The 12,855-nt window shown below is 36.9% G+C and overlaps 3 protein-coding genes and 1 non-coding gene across 6 annotated transcripts; 2 read left to right on the top strand and 2 right to left on the bottom strand.

Moving 5' to 3' along the window:
* The first annotated feature begins 176 nt into the window (after positions 1-176).
* Positions 177-1,445, top strand: Nubp2 (NUBP iron-sulfur cluster assembly factor 2). The gene is made up of 4 exons (XM_081993032.1): positions 177-568; positions 627-715; positions 772-1,125; positions 1,182-1,445. Exons 1-4 carry the CDS (start codon positions 458-460, stop codon positions 1,396-1,398), a joined length of 771 nt encoding a protein of 256 aa, XP_081849158.1. The 5' UTR covers positions 177-457; the 3' UTR covers positions 1,399-1,445.
* A 95-nt stretch (positions 1,446-1,540) lies between these two features.
* Positions 1,541-2,371, top strand: LOC145738167 (uncharacterized). The gene is made up of 4 exons (XM_081993040.1): positions 1,541-1,854; positions 1,903-1,982; positions 2,037-2,196; positions 2,246-2,371. The coding sequence occupies exons 1-4, from the start codon at positions 1,680-1,682 to the stop codon at positions 2,341-2,343; spliced, it is 513 nt and encodes a 170-aa protein (XP_081849166.1). The 5' UTR covers positions 1,541-1,679; the 3' UTR covers positions 2,344-2,371.
* A 159-nt stretch (positions 2,372-2,530) lies between these two features.
* On the bottom strand, positions 2,531-12,361 carry LOC145738084 (uncharacterized). Of its 3 annotated transcripts, none has more exons than XM_081992942.1 (10): positions 12,030-12,361; positions 8,210-8,352; positions 8,015-8,156; positions 7,726-7,963; positions 6,665-6,825; positions 6,475-6,598; positions 5,027-6,313; positions 3,624-3,789; positions 3,321-3,568; positions 2,531-3,241 (listed from the first exon to the last, which is right to left on the bottom strand). In XM_081992942.1, the coding sequence occupies exons 1-10, from the start codon at positions 12,103-12,105 to the stop codon at positions 3,010-3,012; spliced, it is 2,817 nt and encodes a 938-aa protein (XP_081849068.1). In that variant the 5' UTR covers positions 12,106-12,361; the 3' UTR covers positions 2,531-3,009. The 3 variants fall into 3 exon arrangements, with proteins under 3 accessions (XP_081849068.1, XP_081849078.1, XP_081849088.1); XM_081992952.1 differs by lacking the exon at positions 12,030-12,361 and adding an exon at positions 9,846-10,006; XM_081992962.1 differs by lacking the exon at positions 5,027-6,313 and having other exon boundaries at positions 3,624-4,491; positions 12,030-12,342.
* Positions 7,002-7,083, bottom strand: TRNAS-AGA (transfer RNA serine (anticodon AGA)). The gene has a single exon. It is a non-coding gene; the product is annotated as a tRNA-Ser (tRNA).
* Positions 12,362-12,855: the final 494 nt, after the last annotated feature.

Raw genomic sequence — 12,855 nt, 5'->3', positions numbered from 1 at the left:
ATCTTAAAAGTGAACAGTTTGGTTCCAAATTTAGCAATCTGACAACGCTGGGAATAGCTTATTTTTGAAGTTCAGTCACGACATTAATTACTGAGTTTGATAATAATTGTTTGACTGAATAAATGCGAAGCTGCCATTTTAACATAACAAAACTATTAAAACAATTAATAGTTCTTTATACTCCTAATAGATTGATACTAAAATTTCTAACACTTGTAAAAAATAAGTTTTTCAATTTAGAGGTAATTAATTAAACTGTTTTTTTGTAACAGCTTAATTGCAATTAAGTACTAAAAAGACAAATAACATATTAGCCAGCAGTGAATAGGACTACTTGAGTGGCATATTTGTCCTCCAAAGTCTAATCAGCTGATTTTGACTGTAAACCTAACAAAACCTCAAAATGCGAAAATCAAAATCAACATTTGGAGTTTAGAATAGTAAATAAAACATAAACATGTTGGAGGGTGTGAAACACATTATTCTGGTGCTGTCAGGAAAAGGGGGTGTCGGAAAGTCAACAGTCAGCACTCAGCTGGCTTTAACATTGGTAGAAAGAGGTCTTAAGGTAAATCCATGGTGCTATAAATTTCTTATTCCATTTACTGGAATCCCCAAACATTTAGGTGGGTTTATTAGACATAGACTTATGTGGCCCCAGCATTCCTTATTTGCTGCAGTTGGAGGGCAGGGACGTTCATCAGGCTGATGATGGGTAAGTCTTCATAATCCCAACTAGAAGATTCAGGTTTATTGTTTTTATCTGTTAAGCTGGGTTCCCGTTTACCTAGACCAGAATCAAAATTTGGCTGTGATGTCTATAGGATTTCTGCTAAACAATCGAAACAATGCTGTAGTGTGGAGGGGCCCCAAAAAAACTGCCATGGTTAAACAGTTTCTCACAGATGTGTGCTGGGGTTATTTGGACTATTTAATTATTGATACTCCACCAGGAACTTCAGATGAGCACATTACTGTAATGGAGAATTTAAAAAGTGTGAAATGTGATGGAGCTGTTATTGTCACCACACCACAACAAATGTCCATAGAGGATGTTAGGAAAGAGATTACGTTTTGCAAGAAAACTGGAATACCAATTTTAGGTTTAATTGAAAATATGAGTGGGTAAGAAGGCTTCAAATAGGGTGAGCAATTTGATTTGAGACTTGAATGGTTTGTAGGTTTGTGTGTCCACACTGTACTGAATGTACAAATATTTTCAGTAAAGGAGGAGGGGAAAGCTTGGCTGAGTTGGCCAAAGTTCCATTTCTTGGCACTTTGCCTATAGATCCTCGAGTGGGTGAACTTTTAGGGAAATCTTGTGTTAAAGAGTTGACAGAGGCACCCGCGGCTAAAGTGTTTAACCATATTGTAGATAAAATTATCCAGCAAACTTAATGTTTGCAGTTTTGTGTAGGTTAAGAATAAATTTATCAAAGTTTAAAGTTAGTTTTATATCATTATAAAATTGGATTATAAAACAAACAAAAAATACAGTCACAGTCAGTATACAGTCAATTAAATGAGATAAAAGAGGGTAAAATAGTATCCAAATTGGAATCACAGGTGTTAAAAATTACCTGTAGCTAATTAAGCACCAAACTTCTTGTGAATTATGTCAACCCATCAAAATTAAAAAAAAATGATTTAATATTTTTTGTGATAAACCAAAATTCAAAATGAGTACGAGCACCGTCCAACTGCAGGAAACGTTCACATCAGAGGAGATAGGCCTGCAGGCGCTCGACCCTAAATTCCTAGAACCAAAACCGCCCGTTTTGCTTGTCGCTTCCATGTGGTTGTTTCAGTCTATTTTTTCCGCTTGTAAAATGGAATTTACTGGAAATTTACAAGGTGAGTTATCATCCAGTTTTTCCAGTGTTAGATATGTTACTTTTACAGGCATATCCGTTTCGTTCAACATGCAGGACGTGGTACTTATTGCTTTCACTGCATGGATGCTTCACAAAGGTTTAGCCACTGTAAGTCGATTGAGTTGAATTTAACTAGAACGTTGACCAGTTTTTTTGATATAGAGGAATATTGCTTTAATATTCCCTTGGATGATAGTGACTATGTACGGTTTATACTTCAATCATTACAAGAGCTTGAGGAGGATGATGGCCATTTTGAAAACCATCAGACATTCTACGGGTTTGCCTTGGGTAGCGTTGTTCTTGAGCGCTATCGGACTAGGTTTGTTACCCTTGCTATTAAAATATCAAAAAATAATCAAACTTTAAAGGTCTTCGAGTTATTTTAATCTTGCGTGTCTTGCAACTGTCCGCCAATTTGTGGTATAGACGGAAATTGGAAAAGGAACTGTACGAAACCTTAATGTGATTTTGAAATATATCTTCATGCAAAAAGAGCAATATGTTTTCATGTGTGACGTTTAACTACTATAAACTTAAATGGATGTAAATAAGTTTTTCTCATAATATAAGGCTGTCTATAAATTTTTAACACATTTCACATCCTTAGATTTTCTGCTGTGAAAGTGAGGTGTAAGTAAAATTACTCATACAAGTATAATTTAATTAAGTTTTATTGACTAAAAATAAGTTAAACCGCTAAACAGTCTTTGTTAATTGTAAGTAAAAACTGGTAAACAAGTATTTGGAATGGTTACAAAAAAAAACACGACAAAATCTATGCGTGACTTTTTTCCTTACCTAAAAAATAATGTATAGAATAAAATCACAATAGTTAAGTGGGTTTGACCAGAATTTTGATTTTAAATTGCACCTTATCGACTTTGAGTCGCCTACTAAATTTATAATTAGTAACTTTGGTATACAGTATAGCGTACATTAAAACAAATGTTAGACCTCCAAACTTTAAGTAAAGGTATGTAATAAAAATAAAACTTTACTCTGTATAGTTTGTTAATTTAGCTGCATTTAAAACGCACATTAGCCCCGGTAAAAGTGTATGTAAACTGTACATAAAAACAAAACATCATGCATAAAGATTCTGATTAAAATCCGAAACGTTGTCAAAACGTTATCACAAAACCAGTCTTTTGACGCCGCATTCGACGCAAAATTTCGCGGTGGTAACCGGAAATTTGGTGCCGCATTCGTGACAGAACTTGGACACTTTTGAGAAGCCATCCGATTGGATTGCGGGCGAATTGAGCCCGTTCTCCGATCCACTCGAACTGGTGTTCTCTACGCTTTTCGGCTCTAACGGCGACAGTCTTGGCGCTCTGATTCGATGCTTGGAAGACTTACGCAGGCTGAAATTTCGGTTAAAAATTACTCAGCAGTAGTAAAATGCTTTGGCCGCATTTGTTGACCGACCGAACTAAAACTTACCTGCCGTAAGCTGAATCGTTGGACAATTTAATATTGGAGCTGTTCGACCGATCTTCTTCCTCGCTGTTGGCCAACAGGCCGTAGTTGGTCAAGTCGGCCGGTTTGTTCTTGTTTTTCTTATTCGAGTTTGCGTTCAGCTCCTTTTCCTTCAAGTACAGCTCTTCGTACTTTTTGTACTCCTCGTACATTTCGTCATCCACGGAAAACAAGTCTTCCGCCTTCAAATTGTCGGTGGTGATGGTGGCTTGCTGTAAGTTGGTTAATCAGAAGCGATGTTGCCAAATTTGATAAAAAAAATGTTACCAGGCTCGTGGACATTTTACTTGTTTCGTTTCCGTTGAAAAAATTGTTCACCTCCTGTTTGTTTTTGAAGGAGGGTTTGGGAGCGGGATCGATGAGGGTCATGGAACGTTTGAGAAGGGGTAAGGCCTTTTTTTTCTCGGGTGCTGTAGTACTAGGTTTTTTTGTGCTGGAAAGATTATTATTTTTTTGAGTTACGTTGTTTTTGTTCGTCACTTTAGGTTTGACAGTTTGATTGGAGGGTTTTTTGACCGTGGTATTAAAACTTTTCGTACTTGTTAGAGTGGTTTCGCGCTTACTACGATTAACTAAAGACAATGAACGTTTCATTAAAGGTTTTTTGGTAGCCTTGGGCTCGATTTTTGAGTCGTACAGCACACTGTAATGGTCCACATCGTTCTGTAAAGTATTGTCTGTACCTATAGTACTGGTACTAGTTGGTGAGTAGTCTTCGACTTTGAGATGTTCCGGTATGGACAGGTTGTCGTTTTCGTTGATCAATCTAGGGTCAATATCGTCGCTGTACTTCCGATCAAGAATATTATCCAAGGCTAAAGGGTCCTTATCGGCTTTTATATTATGTAAATAAAAACCAGTTTCAGACTCTTTAGGACTTTCCCCGAAATGTTCATTGATAATATTTTCGATCAGCTCAAAATCGTCGTTGTCAGTGACCGACTCCATAGAGTCTTTGAAAGTTATCGGGGGGTCGATAACCGATTCACGTTTAGTTGGTTTTTTAACGGATTGAGGGGAGGTGGGAGTTTTAAGGGTGCGATTTGAAGGGGTGAAAGGTTTAAAGTCGTCGCACTCCAGCAGTTCCATAAATTGACGTTGCGCCACTTCAAACGGGTCGTAGCTGGAAGAGTTACTGAAACAAAATCGTCCCTACCTTAATTTAGAAGACTTTAAAATCATCTTGTAACTAACTAACCGTTTAACGTCCATTTTTAACCAAACCCGACACAATACTACTACATTTATTAAGGCATTTTTACCTTGTGCAAAATTCGTCAACCCACACGGCCTTGTCTATATACAGAAAGCCGGTTAATGTAACTTTTTTATGTATATAAGCCACCTTTGTGCAGTAAATGAACAGACCAAAAATAGACTCAGGTACCGCTATTACTTAAGTACAGTGCAACCCACCAATTTTTTTTAAATAGGATAATAGTAATATTAAACCGAGCCGGCAACTGTGCATGAGCATAGTGAGTACCGCTATATAAACATCTATCACTTCAGCCCCGTTTAAATTCAAATTTGAGTGAAAAATGCAGTTAACCGCCTTTTAAAATAATAATAATAAAATACGCATACAAAAATCATCCAATGATTACAATACCAAATATACACTCGACAATCAACCAAAATTGAGTACGTTTCCCTAACCGACGTAATACCTTTGTAGGTTGTTTTGCGCCAAAATCTCAGGACGCGTTATTATCTTGGGTAGGCAAATCTTTTCCGGGGTTCCGACCTGAACTTTCCGATTCATTTTTTTCATATTTGTAACAATAACCGGAGGAAAAGTGACCTGTTTTGATTTGTCTATCATCCTCTCCACCTTGGCGACACTTTTCGAATCGATTTCCAAAAGCCTTTCGCATTCCGACAAAGTGACAGCCAACATTACGTTACTGTGTTGTTTTCTAAGTTGTCTGCCTCGCAGGACTTTTTCTATCAAACCCACAGTTCGCGGGGTTATCTCCGGGGTCATTGACAAATCCATTACTCTCCCCAATGATGCCTCGGTCCTCTTCGATGAACCATCACTCGCCTTGGTGGTTTCCGATGAACTGCTGTCACTTGACTGAACTCGTCGCTTTTTTTTCGGTACTGAATAGTCCTCTTCCAGATAAGTAGGTGCAGGTTGCGGTTGTCGGGCCTCCTCTATAAACCTTTCTGCAGCTATACGGAGGATCTCTAGCCGTTCTTTAGTCTTCACACTTGTCCAGTCTATTGGTTTGGTAATTTTGAAGTTCCATTCGGATTGGGGTGGTTTAATGACAGTTGGATACGTCAAATGGAGGGCGGGTGTAGACGTAACGCTGCGGATATCCTGACAGGTTTTGCGAAAATCCTGACTTTCAGACTCGTACAAAAACTCGCCTTTATAGACGACGTTCAGGTCCGAGTGACTTTTTTTCAGACTGAACGTGGATGATTTCAGATCCAAAGTTGTGATGGTTTGAATGGACTCGTGAAGATCTGTTAGGGTGTTTAGACTATTGTCGCGAGTTAAATCGAGGTTAATCTCCGACTGGAACAAACACACCACCTTAGCTGTGTTTGGCTCGTCACTTTCATCGCGTAAACTATTTTGCAAATCAAGGCTGTCATGACAGTTATTCACAGTTTCTAAACTTGCACACTCAAGTAATGGTGGGCTAACAGGTTTTGGGGGACAGTACTTAGTGGGAATTCTGGATTTCCGGTTGAACACATCACCAGAAGACAGAATCTTCTCCAATGGACTTTTCGCCCCCATTTGATGTGGCACTTCACTTTTAAGGCCTTTCAAACATTCAGATTTACTTTTTAGAGTTTTGGTCGTGACCGTATCTTTCCAAGTAACCATACGCCGATTTACTTCCAGATTATTTATTGATGACACTGTTATTAAACTTTCCTCATTCACATTTAACGGGTTCAGTTTTAGTGGATGTCTAGTTACTTTCTTAGGGAAACTGTCACGAAGAAAGGAAAAGGGCCTGAGTTAGATATTCAGTTTGACGTTTTGATGCAAAAGGAGAAGGGAAAGGTTTTGTGGAGGGCTTAGGTTAAAAAAAGTAATTTCAGACCACTTTTCCGTTCTCCCAACAGATTGTTGTCATTGAGGAGAACTTACCTTTTAATTGATTCAGTTTGTGGAGTAGTACTCCTCGGTGAGCTACTGCTGGTAAAAGACATGACCGATCTGTCTGGGCTGGTCCGTTTGTTTTTCTCCGACTTTACGTCTGGGGTTTTCCGTTCTGTTACACAAAAAAAAACGTTCAAATTAGTAAATCAATTGGTTTGAATTGATTTAGTGACTTTACCAACATCGACTAGACTTTTAGGTTTGCGTATACTGGGACCTCTGGATAGGGCTGGACTACTAAAGTTACTCGTATTCGACCTTCTCATTGGTTCGGGGCTGTGCGGACTTGAATACTTTTCCCTCACTAACGACCTTTTTGACTTATTCAATGGAGGCACTCTACTTAATTTAAAAAAAAAACAATAATGTAAACTATGTATTAGAAAAAAATATATTAAATTGTTTTTCCGACAAAACCTTCCAAATTTGTTTTCAATTATTTCTTATCATAAGTTGATTACGTAATTACGATGAATATGAATTTTAATTAGGGAAAAAAAAATTAAAAAATTGAACGCAGTCAGTAGGATTCGAACCTACGCTCCCAGAGGGAATCTGATTTCTAGTCAGACGCCTTAACCGCTCGGCCATGACTGCTAATGATGCTTAGCAGTTATTACCCATTTACTTTCAAAGCTAATTTTAATACAAATTTGGTTCAAGTCCTTTTTAAATGCTTAAAAGTTTTGCAAGATTTTATAATTTAACGATAATTTTGCAGCATAAAACGCTCCAAAGATGGGAAAAAGTGGAGAGACTATTTGAAAGTAAAAAAACATTTATAAACATTTCTTGTTTTTGTTTCTATCTCATCCAAATACAAATTTAATAAACAATTAACACCTGCACAAGAAAAAAGATTTTCTTGATTTCTAAGCTTAACTCTAAAAAGTTAAAAATTGGCAACTTTCAAGGTTATGCATTAGCAACTAAAATTACAAGTTATGGATTAGAACGGTTTTAATTCCAAGGACTAAAAAATAAGAAGTTGAAAAAACCGGGCCTAATAAGAGTTCAAGAGTGTCATTTGACAGTTGAAAAGAATTTAATTTTAATTGTGTTATGACTTAACTTTTCCATTTTTTTCGAAATTTCTTGATTTGCATGGAGCACCATGGAAAAGTAAAGTACTATTTCAACAGTTCCAATAAAAACAGTTTATAATGAAAATATCGCCTCTTTGTCGGATATTATTAAGGCTTCAATTTCGTTAACAGCATTAACCAATTACGCACTGACCTGTACTTAATCCTAGCTTCTAGTCTCTCCTTGGCTTCTTGTACATTGGCGGGTTGATGCTGTATCCTCGCCTTTTTCTCTCTGCACCACTCCACATGCCTGTCGAAGGCTTTAGGACCAAAATGGCGTTCGCACGAAGGACACCTCTCATTCTGACTGGTCGAGGATATTAACGAAGTGGTGCTTCTGATTGGTTTTGGGGTGGAAGGGGACAAGGGTATTACAGTTGAAGACCCTCCTAAAAAGGGTCAAAGTTAAGAGTTTTCAATCAAAAGGCATAAATGCCCACCTTTGGCAGCCCTAATTGCCGTAACTAGCTCCAGATGTTTCTCCTTCCATTTGCTCGGTTTTGGCTTCTTTTCCACCACCGGCTCTTCCCGCTTTTTCAGGTACGTGGCTTGGTGAAAATCGGCCAGGTCAGTGCCTGCCACCTGATAATTTTCATCGGTAAGTAAATGGTAAACTGTTTTACCGCATTGCTTACCCGCTGTTTCAACGAGTCGAAGGGTTTGCGCCGTTTAATCGCATTTTTCTCGCAGACTTTCACGTGTTTTTTCAAAGGATTGGACAGAAAAGTTCTGCCGCACACATGGCAGGGAAGCAAACTTTGTTCCTGGATTATGAGTTCTGCAAAAAATAAACACTTTGTCTATAAAGCAAAGAGAATATGGTCCACAAGGTACTTGCGTAAATTACAGCACTGTTTGTAGTTTGTGATTGGTCACATAACAAACACAAACTACCAACTGTGTGCGTCAATCTTAAAATTACACGTCAAAATTACTTTTTGAAAAGATCGTAAATCAGTCATGTGGTCATAAAAAAAACTAAATGAGCGGAAGCTTTTTCCTGGAAATTTAAAGTGTCCCGCCCTAATAATAAAACACTCGATCCCAATCTAAAAAGTGATTTACGGTAGTGGAGAAAAGGGTCGGATGCACTCTCGAGTCTCGACTTCCGTACACCGATTTCCTTTGAAGATAGTATACCGCACGTCGGGTATTGTTGGTTGTTTAGAATAATAAATAAAAAGTCCGGACGAAGCAAATTCCACAGCCGGCATACAGGAAACCTTGACAACATTGTTTTCTTTAAACGTAATTTCATATCGATTATCCACTGCATTTGTACGGTAATTTCTAGGCCAGGAAGAAAAAAATTCAATGTGTTGATTACAGGTAATTATAGCAATCAAATCAAAAGGAGGGAATAAGGTACAAACTATTTAAGGTTCTAGTTTTAGCGCAGAAATTTAAAGAATTATTTAGTAAAGCAAACGAGATAATTTTTAGGTGTTTGACCTCGTTTCCATTTTGTCTTATTTTCAGCTCGGTTTATAGGGAAACCGGACAGGTTCAAGACAGTAAGTCCGCCTACCAATATATTATAATAAGCAATATAGTGTCGTCCTAATAAAATACAGTTAAAAGAACACGTTTTGTTCTCGGTTTTGTTAATGTCAAGTTTGAAAACTAGGCGAATTAGTGGACAAATTCACTGTTCAATAGGAGGAGGCCGGGATTAGTATGGTATTCTGATTACAAATTTGAGTATAAAGTCTCCCGTGAATCTGATTAACTGACTTAAAAAAAAAACGAACCGATGTCACGTGACAAACTGTCAAATAACGCCACGAAGCGCGCACTAGCGGATCTATCAAAACTTTTGTGGAGCAATGTATCCACAAAATTCCTTGTTGACAACTGTCACAAAAATGTTGTCAAGATTTTTTTTTTTTTGCAAAATTATTATACTCCTAAACCTAAAAGTTGTTATAACACTGCGACAGGTGAGATGCAAAATGTCACTGTCAAATCAAAACTTAGCCTAGCGTGTTCTTAAATGCAACCGGGCAATCGGCCATAAATTCAACAAACAAGACTAATTTGAAACTAGTTTTGAGAGTATATACATCAAAAATGATTCGACAACGTGGCACAATTTGGCAACACCATAAAAACCTGACAACACTTATCGTTATTATTGCAAAATGACCATCATTAATGATAATCGATTCCCACATAAGAAAGACGAAGGCGTCATAAAGCGAACCTACGCAGTCAACATTTTTTTCTTTGGTAAAACACTGCGTAAAAAATGTAAACAACACCTGCACATACCGACTTCCCCATAGAAATAGAACATCCTCTTCATATAGAATCGCGCCCCCGAGACACACGCCGCACAGCACCGACGACTGTTTTTGGTATAAACGAAACCGACTATTAATAAACCTAGAAACACACCAAAATAATGTATGCAACAATACTCCTGAGATGAATGAATAAAACGACTCAGGGGAGATTTCTCATTGTCGAATTGTCGTTTAACAGGTTGATCGTGAAGTCTCTCTAAGTATGTTGCGGTTCAATTCAATGTTTGGCCCGTTAAGCAAGCGTAAAAAAGCGCTTATTTGAATCAAAATTTAATTTTTAAACTTAAATCCAGGGTGATTTACGTAAATTACACTTGGCAACGTGTCATTCGTAAATCTCTCCGGCAACAAATACCTGTCCTGTCTTCTCTTCCACAAGGTCACATGATCTTACATAACGTTGTAAACTAATTAGTTTGTTAAATATTGGAACAAAGCTGTAAACAGAATATTGGAACAAACTCTGATGTTAACGTCTCAGTAAAAACTATGTTAAATACACTTCTGTAATTTTGAACCGTCAAATTCAAAATTTACGGTTCCAGACTAGATAATGGATCTATTACGGATAGTATTATGATTTTTATCGTTTTTGACCATGATATGGGGTCGTAATACAAAATGAGTCAGGACGAACCGCCGTGATCCATTATGAAAAAACCGTAACTACCGTTTCTGAGATGTAAAATTTGACATTCGCAATATCTAAAACAATTTTAATTTTTGCATATCAGAAAACGTTTTTTCTTGGTTTCTGCGTTTCGTATTGTTAACCAAGGTTCTACGAATGGGTGTAAAAAACGTCAAAAATAATGATACAAAGGTGTAAAAAATTGACCTCAAAAAATTTATTAAAAACTGCAAGTTTTTATATGGAACATCCCTATTTTTATGATCTTATCTTGTTCCTCGTCTAAAATTAGGGCAGGTTTCATATGGCATTCATTATTAAGTTTATTTTAACTTGACATACAAGAACCTGGAATAATTTTCGTTATCTAAAGAGATCTGACGATGTCTTATTCACCTAGGAAACATTCTTTAAAGATAACTTTTATTTGAAATTAAAACTATGAAAAGTAATACAGGTAAGGAAAATGTGTAACTTTGCCGAAAGTGAGTGTGACGTCATTTGACAGTTAGTGACAATACAAGGGTTTTTCAAGGGTAGTACACTTCATACAACTGGGCCTAAGAATGCTGACAAAAGTGACAGTAACAGTAAAACCTAATAATTAAGTATCTTTTAAAGATCCTAACATAAAATAACTTAAATCCTGAGGGACCATCTACACCAACCACCTGAACATCCATATAGTGATAAAAACAATCAAATCAAACATCTAAAGCAGGAAATGATGCTAATTAAAAAAATCTTTTGAAATTGCACACTGAACAGTTTTAAAATGGCAAACTGAAGGTGAGCAGCTACATAAAAACAATAATATAATAAATGCTGATATAATGCAAGTTGGTACTCCTATAATCTAATTGCATTGCTGCTGGTTTTTTTGTCTAGAAGTATGGGAAAATACAAAGCACAGTACAAAGGTCGCAACTGTTACGTATAACAATTAATGGGTCATTCAATTAAATAAAGTGCACTACCTGTTTACTTACAGTTGGACAATCTGTGTTTGTTTACACATTTCTAAGTACAGAAGCTGGATGGCCTATAAAAGTGGCTGCTGGATGCAGCTGTTGCCAATAATTTCCAAAATATACACACAAAACTTATTTGGGTCGTTGTTCCTTAAGGTAGTTTCTCTATAAAGTGTCTCATCAAGACATCCAAAAAAAACTTTTATTTTGTACACTGTTGGCAATAGATTACCAAATAAAATGTTGTGTTCTATTAAACGCAAAAGACTTCCGTATGTATCGTCTTTCCATAATGAAAATAGCTCTGGGTTTATACTATTTATATGTATACAGGCACCAATTAGTGCCTAGAACAAGCAGACTGAAAGAAACATTGTTTGTAGGTGGACCATATGACACTATTTTTACGTTAAGAGTTGCCGAACGTCCCATTTCGCTTTATTAAATGGTAACGAGTGCCCAACACTATTCCAAACACCGAAAAAACTGCACGCGAATAAACACTAAATACCCGAAACATGACAAAATAAAGTGTTTTGACACTTACCTGCCTCCATCTGAGGTTGTGCCGCCATTACTTGTTTTGTTTTACTGTGTTTCCAAGGAAACAGCGATTTCAACATTGCGGTGCACGTGGTTGCAACGTTGCCACACCTGCTCGAATATTAATTAAAAGACGATGATCAGTTCTTAAGCGTATTCGACGCGCGACTGAACCAGATTTTGTTTTAACTTTTAACTGTAACGCTGGGCCTGCCCCATTTAACGCAAAGAAAAAAAACTGGAGAAGCGCGTTTATTTTCGGACGGTTGGCGCAAAGATACGCACCCGAATCGACCGGAAGTTTCTTTTTCCTCGTTTGGCAGCCCGTCAAATCTTGGAGATGATTCCCCGCTTAACGAGCGTTTCTGTTTTGCCGCCGTACGCTTATGTGCTTGACTTTTACTTTTTTTAGTTTAAATTAACTTTGAATTGCCTTAAGTGTAAATTGCACATCTAAATTAAATGCAAAACGGCCAGTGGATAGTGACTATGTTGTGTATTAATAAAACAACAACATAACCATTTGACACTTCTGTGTTAATAATAATGGATTTATAGACATTATTTATTAATAAGTGTAGTTCAGACTGTGATTTTTTCATCTGTATTGTCACAATCTGAACCACAGTTAATTTTTTCTATTGTTATTTTAGTGTACCTAGATTTCTAATTAAATTTTAACCGCACAATTTTGAGTTACCTACATACTTACAAGTTACATATTTGTGACGTTATATTTGTCTGATACCTGATATACCTAATTGTTATTGTACAATACATTAATTTTAAAATTATATTACAATAATTACAAGCTACTCTTCTGAACCCTA

Source organism: Ips typographus, linkage group LG1 (genome assembly GCF_016097725.1).
Source record: "Ips typographus isolate SLU linkage group LG1, UJ_Ityp_2.0, whole genome shotgun sequence".
Lineage (NCBI taxonomy): Eukaryota > Metazoa > Arthropoda > Insecta > Coleoptera > Curculionidae > Ips > Ips typographus.
Note: the sequence above shows the minus strand (reverse complement) of the source record. Positions and strands in the feature narration are given on the sequence as shown.